Here is an 18533-nt window from a genome sequence, read left to right on the forward strand (position 1 = left end):
TAATCAACTCTAATCTTTGGAAGGCCCTTGTCTTATTTCACTTTCACCTTTCAAATCAGATGTAGAAAAAGCTGCACCAAGATATGATCTGAAATTAATAACTGTTGCTATTGCACAGAAAGCGTGAACAATGCGACCTGTGCGGGGGATTCTTACTCATCACAAAACAGCAGTTGGGGTGACACCGCACCATTAGGGCTTTACGTCTCTGACAGTAAGGTGTCATGTCTCTACTGAGCAGAATCTCTTACACGTGAGAGCGTCCACGTTCCTCGACACAGCCATAAGCCCGGCAGAGCGCCGGAGTTCACTCAGCCCTGAAGGAGAGGCTTGAGAGCGGATCAAAGAGGGCTTTGTGCAGAGAAACGGACCTGCCAGTGTTCAGTCAGTCTGTGAAGCTGGGTTTCTGTGAAATTGAAAACATTTGCATAATTGCTTAAAGAATGGTTGACACTATTATGACAAGAAATAAGGAGTCTATGGAGACTTAAGCAATGGAAGCTCTGTTTTTGCCAGTGGTAGATTGGTGCAGAAAACTGAACAGATTTATGTATGTTGTAAAATTTTTAGATTCTTCTGAAATGAAGTACATGTGTAGGCACAAATGAGCAGTCTCAGAGGCTTGATTAAGTTATTCTCTGTCATTATTGGTAACACTGACGGTTTCCACTACAGCTACTGCTTAGGGAGCACGTTTTAGAGAGTTAAAATGAAGTGACAACAGGTTCACAGAAGATGCCAGCAGTCAGTTTGTACTTCATCGTTGAATTGTTCCAGAGCATTGACAGTAAAACTGTGAGCGTTTGTAAATCTTTAGATTTGTCGACCTTTAATCTAAACATTTTTCCATTTATTTATTAAATGTTAATGTACTGTAACACACCAGTCATTTAACCATTACCCCACACATTGCACTACATTGCACTGCGTTACATTCTGATGCAAAGGAGATGCATTTTATATTTCCAGCTGCAGCAATATTAGTCTGTTTTGAAATAAGTGCATAACATAAAAGACCACTAGCTTCAACAACATACATGTGATTCATCAACAGAATATTTAAGTAAAAAAGAAAAGATGCACTTTGCACTGAAAAGTTTTGCCAATTATCCGATCTTCAGAAAATTAACCATCAATTTTAATAATCAGTCCCTTATTAAGCAGAAAGGACACTTGCTGGTTAAAGATTTTCAAATATGAGCATTTAAATACTTGTATGTTTTTGACAGTTTTTCACAATTTTGTGACATATAATAAACTTAAAATAAAAAAATATATATATAAAAAAATAATAACAATGGCACTGTTTCTCTGAGAAGAGAATTTCTGATCTTAGGGAAGCAATTAGCACTTAGTTAGCGCCAAGGGTTTTGCCAAGATAAAATAAATAATAGTTAAGATCCTTTACTATACATTATATTGAATAATCCTCAGGTTAAAGACATATGGTTTCCTTATGTGCAGTCCAGTGAAGGTGTTAGTAGGTCTGTTCAGGGTTAATGGCCTATAAAAACAGTAGCACTCCACGTGTCAGTCCTGTAAAGTCATTCACCCTTATCGTAAACCTGGTCACAGCTCTGGCATACAGGTGCCCTTCAACTGCAGGCCTCAGGTGTGTGTGTATTTGTGTGCGTGCTGACCTGGGTTTACATTAGCGCTCATGTGCATGTTTTATTTGCTGTTGGTCTCGAAATGGTTTCTTGTCCACAGTTCTTTTCAATAATTAGGCAAAGAGGTTCTTCATTCCTTTTCTCACCGTCCAGACCTCCCTTTTTCTCTGCGTTTCCTCCTCCTTTTGCTTCCCATCCAGGGATAACGACTACCATACGATTTAATATCAAGCGATTGAAAAGGGGAATGCTCTGAATAGAAGAGGAGGAGGAAATCTGTAGATGAGCTTCTGTTAAGTGTCTCCATATGTCCAGCAGCGAGCCAGTTTGAGGGGAGAGGAGCTGCTCAAGCTGTTTGACTCCTCTCCACAGTCTGATAATTTAGTGCAGATAGATAACAGGGACGGGCTGGATCGTCCAACTGTACACTTACACCTCTTGGCCTCCTCCGTTTGTTTGACTCAGAGTAATCTTATCCCTCACTTTCACCTCCAGCTCGGGGGGAAACGACTCTCTTCACAACCGATGGAAAGTCTGAACAACTCAAAGAACAGGCTGAAGATACAGTAGTTTCCTGTTCAGGCCATCTGAACATGTTTGCAGGAGATAGTCCATTTTGATAAAGCATTTGGCACAGATGGCTCAATGAATTACATCTAAGCACGTTATATATCATATATACCTACAGATTGTGGCACAAAGCCATTGGGGAATATGATGTGATGGATGAGTGGCCTTAACTTTGTGGGACCCTTGTAACCAGTGGAAAAGTGTAGGGATGAAGAAAATCACATCCATATGTCATAACTTGGACGGGCAGGCAGACAGGCAAGGCAGGCAGGAGATGCAGTACGACTCACAGGGCACCTATACACAAACACAAAGGGACCTCGGGGCACATCTGACCTGTCCCATAACACAGACAGCCAGTGGAAAGGGAACAATATGTGCATACATCTGTGAAAACCTCACATATAGTACAAACTCACCCCCCTTTGCTGCTGAAACAGAGGCCTGTTCAATGACCCCGATGATCACCTTTACTCAGTGTCTTCCTCAGTTATGCGTGTCTCTGTTTTCAGGGTCCTCCTGGCCCCCATGGAAACCCTGGTCGTCCCGGAACTCCTGGAGTAAAGGTACAAATCAATAATTTTATGTCAAATGCTACCTATCTGTATTTAGGAAGCGAAAAAAGGCTCATCTCGTAATATGTAATAGTAACATGTCAGCAAACCCCATTAAGAAAACCCACACATAATGTACACTGTTCTGGTGCTGTAAATCACAAATGTAAAAAAAGTATTAATCTGTTGGAAAGGAGTACCTATCAAATACACAATTTAGAAAAGTACAGTGTGCAGTTGTTTCAGGCCACAGACAGAGTAGGGAAGCCTGAAAGTATTGAGAGATGGACTAACACGGTTTGTTTTGGTCTTAAATAAAGCAGATTTTTTTGATGCTGTTAGTGGTTTGTTTACATCAAGAACACAGATTTGGATCTCAGTTATGATAATCTGACAGTCAACAAATGCTTTTTCATGTTCATATAAAATATGTATAATTGCATATTCCCATAATTTATATGGTGAGAAATTGACAGAGTAGGCCTTTTAAATAAGTTACTATACATTTTGTCGTGGCTGTATCTTTCAGCCTATACTGTCTGCCTTGTCAATACACTGCTGGATCCTTAAAGTGGATCTAGGACGAGATATGGGACAACCTCTTGCAAGAGATGATGTAAATAAAGTAAAATGAAATGTATGGCAGAGTGTTTTATGGTACATACAGCCTTAATACTCTTCATTCTCAACCTCATTCATTGGTCCATATCTAACTGATGAAACGACAATGTAAATTTGAAGAGCGAGTATTTCTTGTGGTTTTTCTTCATCCAATGTTTTGTTTGTGATTTCACTTAGTTTGCATATCTGAGGTTCACAGTACATTTCTTCTAGCCTCTTAAAAAGACATTTGTTTCCCTACAGGAGAAAACAGCAGTTTTGAGTCTTCCTGACTCACTAATTTGCAAGTACTTGACATGAGTCTGTTTTCCAGCTGATTTGAATTGTCAACACAGAGGGCTGCTTAGCTCCATAATGTGTCAGTCTTGTATCACAAAGGAGTCTGTTTGTTAAACCATGCTGGAATAAAATGGAAAATTGGTCGTATTTCAAGTCTGCACCTAATTCATAACAATGGATTGAATTTCAGTATTTTCCACACTGTCTTTAAACATAAAAAAAAAACATAATTGATACCATGCTTTGGCCTCCTTTAACCAGGGAAAAACCATAACTCCTATATTGCACATATTTGTTACTGGAGCCTAACCAAACCTGACCCAGCTCAGTTTGCACATAAACCTCAAACAGCAGACAGCCTGGTCTGGCATAGTTCGCTGCTTTAAGACAAATGAAGAAGCTGGATGAAAACATACTGTGTTAGCTGAATTTTATTTTGAATATGTCACTTTATCTGGATGTAATGATGATAAATTGAGATGAGATGATGACCAATTACCAACTGCTGTAAGTAGCCTACCAGTAGACTTAAAATGTAATGAATGAAGGCCTAAAATGTGCATATAATCAGTGGAAAGTACAAGTGCTTATTAGGGTCTTCAGCTTTTAGAAGAAATTACCTAATTTAGCTTCTCTTTGAATTGGAACTTCAGATGATGTAGTTAAGGTAAAAACCTTTAGACAGTGAAAAGACACAGTGTTCAGTTTGTGTATGTAGCTCTTGGCTGGTGTTGCACTCTTGGCTCTGTTAAGAAATCAGTCCAGAGAAAATTCCCACAAAGACTTTTCAATGCCAAGTTGTAGCTGTCCTGAACATGTAGGTTTAAATGGGCCGATACACTATAGATGGGAACTCCTATCGTACTCTCACCAGTAACCCTGTAAAATAAAAGATTGTCCTTTTGAAGCAGTGCATGTCTTTCCACTATGACTGCAATATTGCCTTTTGCACTACGAGGTCTGGAAAGAAATACCCCCAATACTCCTTAAAAATTAAGTCTTAGCTTCAGGATCGTACCAAAGGGAGACACAAAACATGATTTCTCCCCACGCCAAAACTTTTAATTTGCTAAATGAAATGTGTCAGAACATGTGCAATCAGCTGATAACTGGCTGCTGTTTGGTTACGGTCCAACCAACTCAGTGCTGCAACATTTCCTTGTTTCATTATACAATAAGCGCTAACACAAGAAATTATCTATTTCTCCATGGACCTCTTACGTTATAATTGCGTAGATTTCTGGTACTGATCTTTCAACAGTGCGATTGGATGTTGAATGCTGACCCAGAAAGCACTGACAGGATTCCCACTGCCCGAAAAGGGAGAAGAATGTACACGTTCACTCCCCATCACTTCTTGCTGGCTTGGTGTAAACCGAGTCACTGGAGGGCATAAATGGATTGCACGTTGTAAATACAACTGCTAGACTCACCAATAAGTAGGATGAACTCATTACTCTTTGATAGGGTAAATGCAAACAGTGAATTCCTCTGCGCCTTGTGAAGTGGAATGTTGTGGCAATGCAGAAAATATGCAGCGACCGTTGGTGCAGAACAGGACACATATCGTACCCACTGGAGGAAAAGTGTCTCTAAAAGTATGAAAAGGAAAATGTTCTGTTTTTACATTTTAGGGCCAAAAAGGAGATTATGGACTGTCACCTGGTCAAGCCCCCAAAGGACTAAAAGTATGCATATTGTTCTCTTACCTTTCATAGAACTACTCAATTATTAGCAGACAGTAATGCAAATTATGTTGGTGTATTGAATATAATCCAAATTGTCCTTCTAGGGAGAGCCTGGTGTCATGGGCCCGCCTGGACTGCATGGCCAAGATGGACGAAAGGTAGAAAATCTGATTTGTCTCACAAGCTTAAACTGTGTGTTTGTTTGTGTAATTCGACAAGAAAGTAACTGATATCCGTAAGATTTCATTGGCCTTGTCCCATAGGCTATGTGTAACAGTTCACATTGTACTTTGTGTGTGTGCCCTTTTTGTTTTACTGTTCTCAAAATGTTTTCCGACATAAATCAGACACTCTGAATGAATGAGCGACTGAATGAGTGGAGTTGTGTATATCGGGGGTCACTAAATCAAACGTACATCCTCTCAACCCTGACACACCCTGAACTGCCTTTGTGGGGGATATCTGTGAAAGTGTTTAGAAACTCCAGCCAAACATGGATGTTTGAGCTCTTGTTTGGAAAGCAGCCTAACATAACGCAGGCGTCAAGGAGAACACCTGTGATCAGGCTCCCCTGTGGGTCGAAATATTAAAGGTTTGAATGTCTGGGCTTTTACATCATCAGTATTACAGGCCTCCAAAAAGATGAAGGCATTTGAGCAGAGCTAAAGTTTACTGAGTGAAATTTAAGCTTCACATACTTCCTCCAAATGCATGTTATGTCATTCACTCTCTGGAGAACAGTTTTTCTTAAAAGTAGGCCAAGTTATGATTAGTTGTGTGATCTGGTCCTGCACTGGATTGTTAGTCTACATGATTTGACTTCATTACATGTTTACATGTTATGTAATCTGATATGCGTTATCTTGACAAGGAGTAATGATAAGCAGCAGAGCGTTTTCTCCATGGCCTTGTGCATTTTATCCTCTTATTCACCCCACAGTAATTACACATCTCAAGTGAGATGCAATGCAGAGTGTGAAAATAACATAGTACTCTGCAACTGACTGACTTTGTTTTTCCATATTGTTTGTTTTAAGACAATATGAATATTTTTTCGTTTTGGTGGAGTATTGTAAAACATAATACCTGCTTCCATTAAACAATAAAGCTGGCAGCATTTTTGTTATTATCAGAACAGATGCAGTGAAAAGACCATAAGCAGCAATGTGGTAGTCTATCTCTCAATTAGGGTTGGGTCCCCGAAACACGGTGCCAACAGAGCACCGGTACCAACAGGGCACCGGTGCCGACGTTAACGGTAGTAACAAGACCGAATAAGAATGAAAATTTCGGTGCCTCATTTCGGTGCCTGACTTAACACTACACTTGACAGCAGGTAACGTTAGCCTACCTTTAGCTAGCAGCTGGATTAAACACGGTTAAAATGCTGACATCTAACGTTAAACAGGGTAAAGTGTGACTGTATTTCCCTGTAGAGGATTCCAAAACCTGGACCTAACAGTCTGCTCTGCAGCTGCCGTTGTCGGAAAAGCAACACAGACGGTGCGTTCACTTGAAACAGGTAGCCTTGTGGTGCATTCAAAGTTATTGTAAAATACCCTTTTCCCATCTGGTGGTTGTTTTTGTCGTTCAACAGCAATTTACTGGTGAAATAAGTTCTTGTTATAAGTTATACTAGTTATTACATTATTATTAAATCTATAATTTTGACCATATGGCCTTAGCAATAAACAAACCGTTCTTTAATGTTGTCTTTTTTTCTCTCTTTTTTTAAAAACTTTATTAAAAAGTATCGGTTCAGGCACCGTTTAGGCACCGGCACCGTTTTAAAAGTATCACTTTAGCACCAGTCTCGGAAAAAACCCAAACGATACCCAAACCTACTCTCAATACTTCCCAACTTCGTTACCCTGCTTGTGGCATCAGAGATGGGAAGTAATGAATTACAAATACTTTGTTACTGTACTCAAGTAGATTTTTCAGATATTTTTACTTTACTTTACTATTTATTTTTGTGCCAACTTTTTACTTTTACTCCTTACATTTTTAACACAAAATATCGGTACTTTCTACTCGTTTTCAAATAATTTCATTGGCATTACCGTTATTATTTTTCGCGTCATCAATACCAAATTCAATCTAATTGGATGGGAATATATGTTGCACTTCACGCACCACTACAAGATGACAGATTTGGTGGCTTTCATTCGTGGCAAATCATTGCGGCTTGATGGCGGTAGCGTTAGCACATAGTATGGACGGAGACATGATTGAAAATGAAGGAAACTGAGATCCCAGAGATTCGGCAGACAAACAGCAAGACATTCCCAGTCATTCTTGGCCTTAATTGAGAGAGATGTCTGAGATAGTAGGCATGAAGAATGACTCCTGGATCTGTGAATTCTCACAGAATCACAATTTAATTCATATCTTGCTACTCAGTCAGAATCTTATTAACCTGGAGTCCCAGTCTCTGTCACAGTAATCATATATGTGATGTTTTAGGCGTATTGGCAGACATCGATTTAAAAAGTAGGAAATGGCATATAAAGAGCCTTTTCTCCATGTCCACTGAAGTTTCTCACCTTGCACTCTAGTAACATTTGTGTGGTCCAAGTAGCTTTGCATAAAAAATGGTTGTCATTCACATGGCTACTTTTACTTTTATACTTTAAGTAATTTTCCAAGCCTGCACTTTGTTACTTTTACTTGAGTAAATAAGTTAAATCAGTACTTCTACTTTTACCTGAGTATTTTTCTTTAACACAAGTATCTACACTTCTACTTGAGTATGGGAAGTGAGTACCTTTGCCATCTCTGTGTGGCATTAAACCCAGTGGTTCCTACTCAAGATGGAAAACATTAAAACAGCTCACAGATACTTTATATCTTTTCTTAATAACTTAATAACTTAATATTTTTTTAAAGGGCTCAATCATTTCTCAAACAGGAGTAAATAGTGCGCACACTTGATGATGTAGTGCGTATTCACAGCAGCAGGATGGTGGTGGTAATGACTCAAAGTGATCTATGTTCATCTTAACAATGGAACACGTCCTTCAGTGTAACATGTGGCTCATCAACGTTATTCCTAGCTCGATGATACCTTGCATGAACTACAACTTTCGGATATTTCTTTCACTTCCTGCAAGAGTTAGCTGTATGCTACAGGGGTTTTTCCTTTTTCTCAGAACTTTTAGGGAAACACAACTTGCCACAACTTATACAGGATAATGTGCCTTCTACTGAAAACACCATTGTTGTGTCCTGTTTATACTGTTAGTGAACACTAGGGGGGCTAGAGTGTATAGTGAGGCTACAGGTGAATGGTATGTGCGTAGATGAAGAAATGGTATGTGCAGAGAAGGGAAGAAGAATAAAGTTGGAAGTAGCGTAATACATGTCTCTCGGCTCGTACTTAAAATACTTTTACAAAACACCACAACCATGTTGTGGTAAGATGAGATCACAGGGGAAACTTAGATAACATTAGTTTACTCCTTGGTCACAGGTCAGGGGCCGAGAAGATGTATTCGTCCTACTCCTTCACTAAACCTGTCCTGTGGTCAATGCATGTGTTGCTAGCGATTCAGGGAGTCTGGGCTGCGTCATGATAAGGGAATGTTGTGTTCCAGGACCGTCTCCTTTCGAATATGGCGGCATTAATATCTTTGCATAACCCAAACCTGACATATGTTCAGGATGAGATGAATGCTTCTTGGAGATGGAGAGGGCATCAGAGTTGGGATGGCACTACACAACACTACATTGTTGTTAAACTGTGCTCCTCGATCAAGATTTCATTAAATGCTTCTGTGTAAGTCATCCAAGTCCCTCTAACCTTCTTCACGTATCCAGAGTCAAGCTGCTCCTCCTGAGTTTTTACATAACACAGAGAAATGTGGAATATCTTGTCAGGTCGATTCAGAGTAGAAATGGATTCTGTTCAAAACAGAGCCAATGGACTGGAAGAGATATGTTTCACACCATATTTGTAGTTTTCCCTCCTGTAATTAACAGCACAAATCTAGCAGAATGTTTGCTAGCTGTCTTTAACAATGGCTGATTCTAATAAATAGCAGGCCTCACAAAATCGTCCACAACAACTCTGCCATCTTTGCTATTAATTACCTGCCAACATTGGAGAGGGCAACAATGTGCGCAGTTAATTGCCATGTAAGCTTTTTTTTTTTTTTACAAATTCAGCATTACCCCAGATTTATCTTGTTAGCACGGGGGAAAACCTCATAAACAGCACTTACACCATTGTGGGACACAACAACTCTCCACTTAAACCCAAAAGGTATGAAATTCATTCAGGCTTATCAGCTTTTCAAGCAGGGGGACCCACTCTACTTATTTTGTGGCAGGGAATCTCCAAGATTTAGATAGGAATTGAATTAATATGGTGTTCAAATAAATGTAAATTGAATTGCAGGTTACAGACAAGCTTTGCAAAGGGAATTACTGCTGAGTTTTCTGTCTGAGAGTGCAGCACCATCTGTTTAGAAAAATAAAAGCTTGTTGAAAGAAATCCTCTAGCAGCTTTTTTTTTAAATTATGCTCAGTCTGCTGTCAGAATTATGATGAAGAAGATGAGAGATCAGAAACAAAAACTGTGCGTCAGTACAGTAAGGTGTCAAAGTAAGGTCAGGTTTTGAATGCCAGAAGAATGCTAATTAGAAAACAACTGTTACACACAATGTGAGAAAACCTTTTGTAAGCAACTTTGTTTCTTAGACTAATACACATATACACACTCCTGTCCTCATTTGAGACACAATAGCTAGAGTGTTATAATGCGTTGGCGGGAGCTCTTAAAATCTATTATGCAATTGGACAGCGCTGACTGTGAAAAACCATCTGGTGCTCTCAAGGATCCTCCATTCAGTGTAATAATGGGAGGACTCCAGCTCGAAAGAGGAAGACCTCTTCTCGCCTTGTGAGTCATGGAACGTGGAGTCATGGGAAAAAGCTGAAATTCTTCTTGCTGATTTATGGAAATTGAGAATCTTTGCTGGGCGTGGACCAGCCTCCTGGCTGAGGTCAAGTGGTTAACAAATCCCCTTTCTGTTCTGATAATCAGTTCAGGTGGGATTCTATCCCTCTGATCAGGTCTGTGTTAACCTAAAAGACCCTCGGATCCCCAGAAGTAACTGCTTACAGCCATACAAAGTATTAAAAGGCAGTTTGTATCCAGCTAATAAAAGCAAGGCAATCAGCTTGGCTCTTCTGAAAGCCACCAGACACCTCATTGCTTGCAGCTGTTCTTAACTCACTGGCACTGGAAGCCAAAACTCCTTACAGTGCACTTTTATATTCAAATTACACCGAAATTCCATAATCTGCCACAGATGGAGCTCGAGGTTCCTTCTCTTGCCTGCTCTTGTCCAACCAGCCAGTAAAACCATGACCTGCCGCAGCTTTATGGACCCTCTTTGCTGAGTTTTGTGCTCAGTCCTTGGCCCGCTGCCAGAGAAAGCCTTTCTCATTGTGGGAAATGTGTAGAGATGTAATGGGGAGGTTGCCTGGGAGTCAGTCAACGGTCTGCACTGTAAAGTAACAAGAGGCTGTGTGTTTGTGTGTGTGTGTGTGTGTGTGTGTGTGTGTGTGTGTGCATGCGTGTGTATACGGCCAGCTCTGATCATGGCACACTGGAACAGCGCTCAACTTTTTATTAGCTGTGTAGCCCTCAAGATTTTTTCCTGACCTGCGCCTCAGCTTTGTATAATAACATTCTCGTACTGTACCTAAATTTGCTGAGTCTGATTTATCCAAGAAAGGAGTGTGGGGCATGCCAGGTGGGAGTAGCTTTTTGTATAATAATAAAAATAAAAATCTATGGAAAGAACTAAATTTTTTGTGTGCCAATGAAAGTCTGTTACTTATTCTGTAAGCAGGGGCAATACTGCTGCTGCTGCTGCTGCACTTTGCTGGTTGGCTGCAGGGTTGATCTGGTTTGAGTTACAGTACACTAATTTAAACTGTTTGCTCTTCATAAAGAGGAAGAACTAATGAAGAATGTGATCCTTTGTCCAATGTTTTTGAGTCCATATATACAATGCACGCACGCACGCACGCACGCACGCACACACATTTCTTTTTGTCTTACTTTTACTGTACTCAGCTGTATTGGCCTCGCTGGAAGGCTCAGCCACATTCTTTTGTCTTTTTGTGGCTGCGGTGCTTTGGCTCCTGCCGAAGACTCCTTTACTCCCAAAAGTACTGTCAGATATTTCCAACTTGAAGCACAGTGCTGTCTGTCAGTAGATAAACAGACAAGTAATCATCAATAAAGAGTTTGACAGAACTGAAGTATAAAAGGGTCTGATAGAATTACTGTGGCTGATGGACCAGCATCTGGCTTCACTCCGCGTCCAAAATCTGCAGGAGATGTGACAGAGAATTTTAATCTTAAAAAATAGCTTCCTTTCAAAGTTTGTTGATTTCTTTCTTTCTTTGTCATGACTTTTTATTGGACTCAGGAACAAGCTCTGGCCATTTGTAAAAGATTAGTTTCTCTCTTAGAAGAGTGTTTTTTGTCTCTGTTACATACTTATGAGAATGCGCAAGCTTAGCTTCCTGCTAGGGCTGCTCGATTATGGAAAAAAAACATAGTCAGGATTATTTTGGTCAATATTGAAATCATGTGTATTTAACATGATTTCTCATTGTCTTAAAAAATGTGAAACAGTTAAACATATCAACAGTTAAAACACTGTGACATTTCTCTTTTGCCATTTGAGCCTTTTTTTGCAAAACATAATGTGCAAAATAAAAGTTTTTTCCCTGATTATTGGTGTTTGTCATCATCAGGAGCTGAAATTGTAATCACGATTAAAAGTTTGATTAATTCCACAGCCCTACTTCCTGCTGATAGTTTAATGATCAGTTCTCACATCATGATGACATGAGAGGCCTCAGTCTTATTTGATTGGTTTGTAGTTGTGGGATAGTTGTGATATATTTTCTGAAATGTTCCAATGGCATGTTATGAATGTCCTCTTCTGAGTTAAGTTGATACATGGGACCAATATTAGCCTTTTGATCAACATGGGACGTCAGGCTGCCAGTATGATTTTACTTCAGAGCTTCAGGCATGTCAGTCTCACTCTGCCTCAGCCTCTCAACCGTGCCTGACCCATGGTGGGTCCATCATTATGAGCACATGTTGTGCAGCCAAATGATTTTCAAACCTAATTTTAAATTCTGATCAAGAGTTCAACATTCCCAAAGCCAACGAACATGTCGGCTCCATTAAATATATGTCATATGATTCACAGGGCATTAACAGTTTAAAAGAGCACCAGCCCATGTTTAAAGGAATAGTTAAACATTTTGGGAAATATTTGCTTTCTTGCCGAGAGTTAGATCGATAACACTCAGTAAATATGAACCTACAGTTGGAGATGGTTAGCATTAAGAATGGGAACAGGAAACACTGGAAACAATCCCCTTGTGATACCATGGTCCTGAGTTTAGCAATGTTTCTCAGTTGGAAGAAACATGTATGGGACAGAGACCTGACATGTTCAAGAAACATATTCTGATCAAATATAACACCAAGGTTTGTAAGATTGGACTGTACCACTGAAGAAAGGGACCCCAGAAGATTAATAACTTTGGAGGCTGTAGTATCCGGAGCGACAATAAGGACTTCGGTCTTAGCCTCATTAAGCTGCAAGAAATTGTTGGCCAACCAATCCTTAATGGAGGACAAGCAATTAAGCAATGCAGACACTTTGTTGATTTCCTCCGGCTTAAAAGAGACATACAGCTGGATGTCATCAGCGTAGAAATGATAACTTATATCTCCAAATTGCCTAATTAAGTGGCCTAGGGGAAGCATATACAATGTAAATAAAATTGGACCCAACACAGAGCCCTGTGGCACCCCACAGGATAGAGCCGCGTTTTCAGAGGAATAGGGGCCTAGTGACACTGAATAGGTTCTATCTGTGAGATAGGAGGTGAACCAGTCAAAAGCGCTCACAGAGGTCCCAACCCAGTGCTTAAGTCTGTCAAGTAAAATGGAGTGATCAACAGTATCGAACACTGCGCTAAGGTCCAACAGTACCAGAACAGAACATTTCCCCGCATCAGAAGACATCATTAGATCATTAGATACTCTAAGAAGAGCGGTTTCTGTAGAGTGTTTCTGACGGAAGCCTGATTGAAATGGGTCTAGAATATTATGAGTGGTTAAAACAGCAGAGAGTTGATTAGCTACAACCTTTTCTAAAATGTTGGAGATAAAAGGCGTCTTGGAGATTGGCCTATAGTTTGCGGGAATTGAGGGATCCAGATTTGTTTTCTTTAAAAGTGGCTGAACCACTGCATGTTTGAAATACAATGGGACACAACCGGTTTGCAAAGAGTGGTTGATTATAGAAAGTAAACAAGTACTAACAGACCGAGGACATTTTTAAGAAGGGAAGTACTGTAGGTATAACATCTACCGGGCTCGAGGAAGGCGTCATACTGTTCACCAAGTCAGTGAGTTCTAACAGAGAAATAGGAGCAAAACAGTTCAAAGTTAACGGCCGAGTGAACTGAACTGAAGAACATGCTATAGCAGTGGGGATGATGCTATTCTTGACATCTCTGATCTTATTTTCAAAGAACAAGAGAAAGTTACTGCAGTCATTATTCGAAAAGACTGGCACTTCAGGAGGATAGGGATTTACAAGATTGTTAACGGTGTCAAAAAGGATTTTGGGATTACGCTTGCTAGAAGGAATAAGGTTAGTAAAGTACGATGTCCTTGCCTCCTTAACCATGTTATTATATTCAAGCAATAGGTCTTTGTGATGGATCCGGTGCACCTGAAGCTTGCTGCTTTTCCACTGTCGTTCAGCCCTCCGACATAAACGTTGAAAAGAGCGAGTGGAGTCGTTTAACCATGGGGATGAATTAACAAAAGGGACAAGTCGCACTTTACTTGGAGCCACGTTATCCGAAAGTGATGAGCAATAAGTGTTGAATGAGTTTACCAGACCATTAATGTCAGTATTATAAGACAACACTGCACTTTGGTCAAATGCAGCAGAAAACCTTTCCGCTAAAAGGCGGTTTAATATGCGAGACTTGCTTAGACGTTTACTGGGCTGTAAATCCAAATTAAAAGACAGGTTGAATAAAATGCAGTCATGGTCAGTGACATGTCACCCTGTTTCCAGTCTGTGTGCTAAACCCCCCCCCCCCAAGATGCATGTATTTTCTGTTTCCTTTCGCTTTCTTTGCATTGGAATTTTAAATTCTGTGGATTTCGGAGGACTATTGATGTCTACTCCTCAGATCTTTGCATGGTAAAATAAGACAGCTAGCTAGACTATCTGTCCAATCTGAGTTTTCTCTCGCACAACTATTTGCAGCGGCTCTGTGCAGAGTTTAGCACCGCCCATGACAATTCTGATTGGTTAAAGGAAATGCCATTAAACCAGAGCACGTTTTCCTCCCATCCCCGAATGCTATGTGGAGCAGCCAGACTCTCCTTCAGCGTGCTTTGGAGGAGGGTCTGGCAAAGTGAGACTACCCCAATCCTGCTAAATTTTTTTTACAATTTGTTGGATTCCCCTTCCTCATCATTGTCAACCAGGCCTGCATAAAGTCAGTGAAGTAGGCTTTAAACCCTGCTTTACATCAATTCTACCAAATGTCTCTCAGGACGTTTGCAAAGAGAGATTTTAATCCTCATTTGTACACTCTTGCTGCAGGCTTGAGAGTGTAGTCAGTCAGTATGGCTCTCTTCATCGTGACTTGTTTGTTTACACTGATACTCTTTTTTTTGTTTTTTTCATTGGCCTCTGACTGCCTCTGGTTTACTTGTTCTGCTACCGACGGACCAACACAGTTTGTGGTTAATGACTTCACACTTGAGTGGAATAGACGATGTTCTTTCCTCATAGACAACTGCACATGACTCCATCTACTCTACTGTAGGCCTTGATTGTGAAAAGATTAATACATTTTGTAACCAGCTGGCATGCTCATTTGAGACCACAGGGCATGAAGGTGACCATTAATTACTCTGTTGGGTTTCACTTGTTTCTGTATAATTGGTTTACTGATTTAATTAATGCAAGATTGTTCTAAATTGTTTTGTCACAGTGCATTGGTGGCAAGGATTAGACAAACGGCCAAGCAGTTGTGCTGCAACAGTAGATACAAATGGCATTGGTCTTGTGTAGAAATCGTAAAGAAGTGTTTTATTCAGGGTTAACCAGCCAATGTTGCCGATAAGTGGTCTAGTAGTTTTAAAGCTATTAAGTATGTCTTTGTGAACCCTTTTAAACTAAACCTTCAGGGTCTTTATTAATTAATTTTATTTTATAAGGAAACAAAGTCAGTTCCTCTCTAAGGCATTTGAAAATAACATAATTTCAGACCCTGTGGTGTTGACCGAGATGCTCTTGAACACAATGTAATAAACTTAGATTGAGTTTGACCATTGATTTAACACTTAACCAAGGCAGACATAATCTTTTTCTCCAAAGCGCATCATTTAGCATTGTACTTTCCTGTGGCTTTGTGATCAGAATTTAAAAAAGATAAGATGCCATGGTAATTTCACTTAGACTTTTTCTTGGATGTGCAACACTCTTAACATGTTGTTTCTCTTTCAACAGGGACAAAAAGGCCATCCTGGTCCTTCTGGTCTCCCAGGTGAACCTGTGAGTACTTCAATTCTCTTTAATCATGGCTAAAGTTTGATGTATATCATACATTTTCTTATACACTATGTAGAATGTCTCTCTCAATATCCTCACCAGTTTACCAAGTTGTAATGTAGCTCCCCTTTGGGCTACTCAGTAATAGACACATCAGTAATTCCAATGTTTCTAATTGTAGTGCCCCCTTAGGTCAATACGTATCACGGGAAAGTGCTAGAATGCAATAATAAATAACAATTTATAATACATACAGTGAACTCTGAGATAAGATGCATCATTGCCCCTTTTTTAAAATTGTATCAACAGGGTGTGAGTTGAGTGTGAATTTTATTGAGGGGTAAAAAAAAACAATCAACCAAAGAGGATTTTCTGAACAGCGGGAGAGGCATCTGAAAACAACTAAAATGTGATTTCTCTGGTTTCTCAGACACAATCCCTCCTCCGTCTCTTTGAAGTGTTATCATGCTGACTAAATCCACTGCATGCTGTTTGTCTGTCTGCTGGCCGCACTGTTAGCTGTATGTCAATGTATGTTTACCTATCGAATAGAAGAGCCAAGAGTCTCCAGAGACAGTTCCCATAACACTCCAGCAAGTCTTTCCATTTATAGTTACAAAACAGGAGAACATATTAACACAGACACATCGGGACGTTACAAATAGAAGTGTGGAATTGTGGGGGATTGGTTCGAGAAAAGAGACATTAGTTGTCCTGGAATCTTGGCGGGAAAAGAGAAGGAAAGATTTTTGGCAGAGGTACAAGTGGGCTAAATAGTTTGGACACCCCTAGGTCATTAATTCTCCCTATCTCCCCTCCTCCTGAGTCCAGATCCTGTGTACTATCTTTGAGAAGAATGTGCTGTGTCACAACGGAAAACTAAGAAAACTTTTCCTGTCTCCTCCAGTGCTCTCTCTCTTGAGACGATGCACTCTTTTCTGTGGAAAATGTAATAGCACATGGTTTAACATGCAGAACAGTCAGTTATGATTGGCCTTGAAATGCATTCTGAGCCTTGTTAATTTTTTTTTAGTAATGTCGGTTTGATTGTTTTTCAAGCCAGTTGAAGATAACGGGTAACACCTTGTGCCAGAAAGACATTACTTCTTGGTTACTAAAGAAACTCCTGAATGACTATTAATTTAGTGGAACTTGTATATTACTCAAAGGTTTCCTGTGTAGCTTTCTTATGAACCAACATTACTCTCCCACCAAAATGCATTGTATGCAACAAAATGCATTTTATTCCTCATACATAATTTTAAAAACCACCACCGCACCATATAGTGCACCATATTTATCCTAAAATGTATTGATGAGAGTGACATTCATGGACTATGGTGCTTTCAAAAACACTCACAGTGGATACAATTTTCAAGGCATGTGCACTACCTTTTCCTAACAATCCCACAATGCAATGTGTTGCATTTTTTATGGATGCAATTATTGCTCTTATGCAACTCTTGTGCAAAGTGTCCAAATCTCAAAAGTAAACTATTGAGTGTCTGTTATATAGGGAGAAGTGAATGTGTAAACGAGGGTGTGATTTTGGACATGGCCCATGTTCGCGCCGGTTGGCAGTCTTCTTCCCTGCCTTCGACTAGAACATTTCTACGTTTCTTTGCGTGCTACTGCCACCAATTGTCGATCAGTGGAATAGCTTGGTTTGCATGCACAACACATTGGCTGTATCACCCTCTGCACTCAGCAGGTTTGTGTAAAGCATCACCTGTGTGCTCATGCACATACTTGTGTGTCCTTGTACTAGTAAGTAAGATAGGGTCAAAACACATAACTACCTATCAAAAAAGACAAAAAACAACATTTTAAGTGCCCATTATGGTCAAATGATTTGATGTACTTGGTTATCAGACTTTTAATAAACCAGATAATAATGTGTTTATTTGCCAGGGTCTGGAATTACCTTACTCTCTACGCTTGTTTTGCAATAATAACCTTCCTGCTGTACAATATTCCTTTTGATGCAACAATGCTTCCATTAGTGCTACAACTTTTACTGCTGCTACTATGACTACTGTTTCTCTGTGGCCATTTACAAGATTTCTCATATAATTTGTAATAATACATTCACTTTTTGATCTCTCATAACACATTAATTATCTGGTTTTTGGCAGAAACACAACTGTCGGCAGTGTATAATGACTGTGATGAACTTTCAGTATACTGCGCAAGCAACCTGTAATTTCCTGCATGCCTTCACTAACTAATCCCGTTTTACTCTCCCCATACATGTAGAATTTAACATTCCTCTCGGGGGGATGCATTTGGTTTGGTCTCACCACAAGGAAGGAATGACTCATGTATTATACTTTACGTTGATGAGGATAATCATATTAAGGCAAAACTGTGCTCACAGTAGTCTTGCTGTAACAGCATGTGGCTCGACTGCATTATAATAGCACTTACTGTCGAATTAATGAAATGGTTTGAGTGGTAATGTCTATAGTGGCGCCTGCTTCTTTAGGCAACACTGACTCGACTAAACAAAAGGTCTTTATTGAAAAGCTGAGAGATGTAAATTCCTCTGTAGGACCAATTGGCTGTTGTTTATTACTTCAT

General features: G+C 39.8%; 1 protein-coding gene across 3 annotated transcripts in view; it reads left to right on the forward strand.

Annotated features, from left to right (window-relative positions):
- Positions 1-18533, forward strand: part of col27a1b (collagen, type XXVII, alpha 1b) — a 68811-nt gene that overhangs the window by 14888 nt on the left and 35390 nt on the right. For all 3 annotated transcript variants that reach the window (XM_028577189.1, XM_028577190.1, XM_028577191.1), the window contains exons 5-8: positions 2693-2746; positions 5269-5322; positions 5427-5480; positions 15912-15956. In XM_028577189.1, coding sequence (XP_028432990.1) covers positions 2693-2746; positions 5269-5322; positions 5427-5480; positions 15912-15956 — 207 coding nt within the window. The remainder of the gene's footprint in view (positions 1-2692; positions 2747-5268; positions 5323-5426; positions 5481-15911; positions 15957-18533) is intronic.

The sequence above is a fragment of the Perca flavescens genome, chromosome 5 (assembly GCF_004354835.1).
Source record: "Perca flavescens isolate YP-PL-M2 chromosome 5, PFLA_1.0, whole genome shotgun sequence".
Classification (NCBI taxonomy): domain Eukaryota; kingdom Metazoa; phylum Chordata; class Actinopteri; order Perciformes; family Percidae; genus Perca; species Perca flavescens.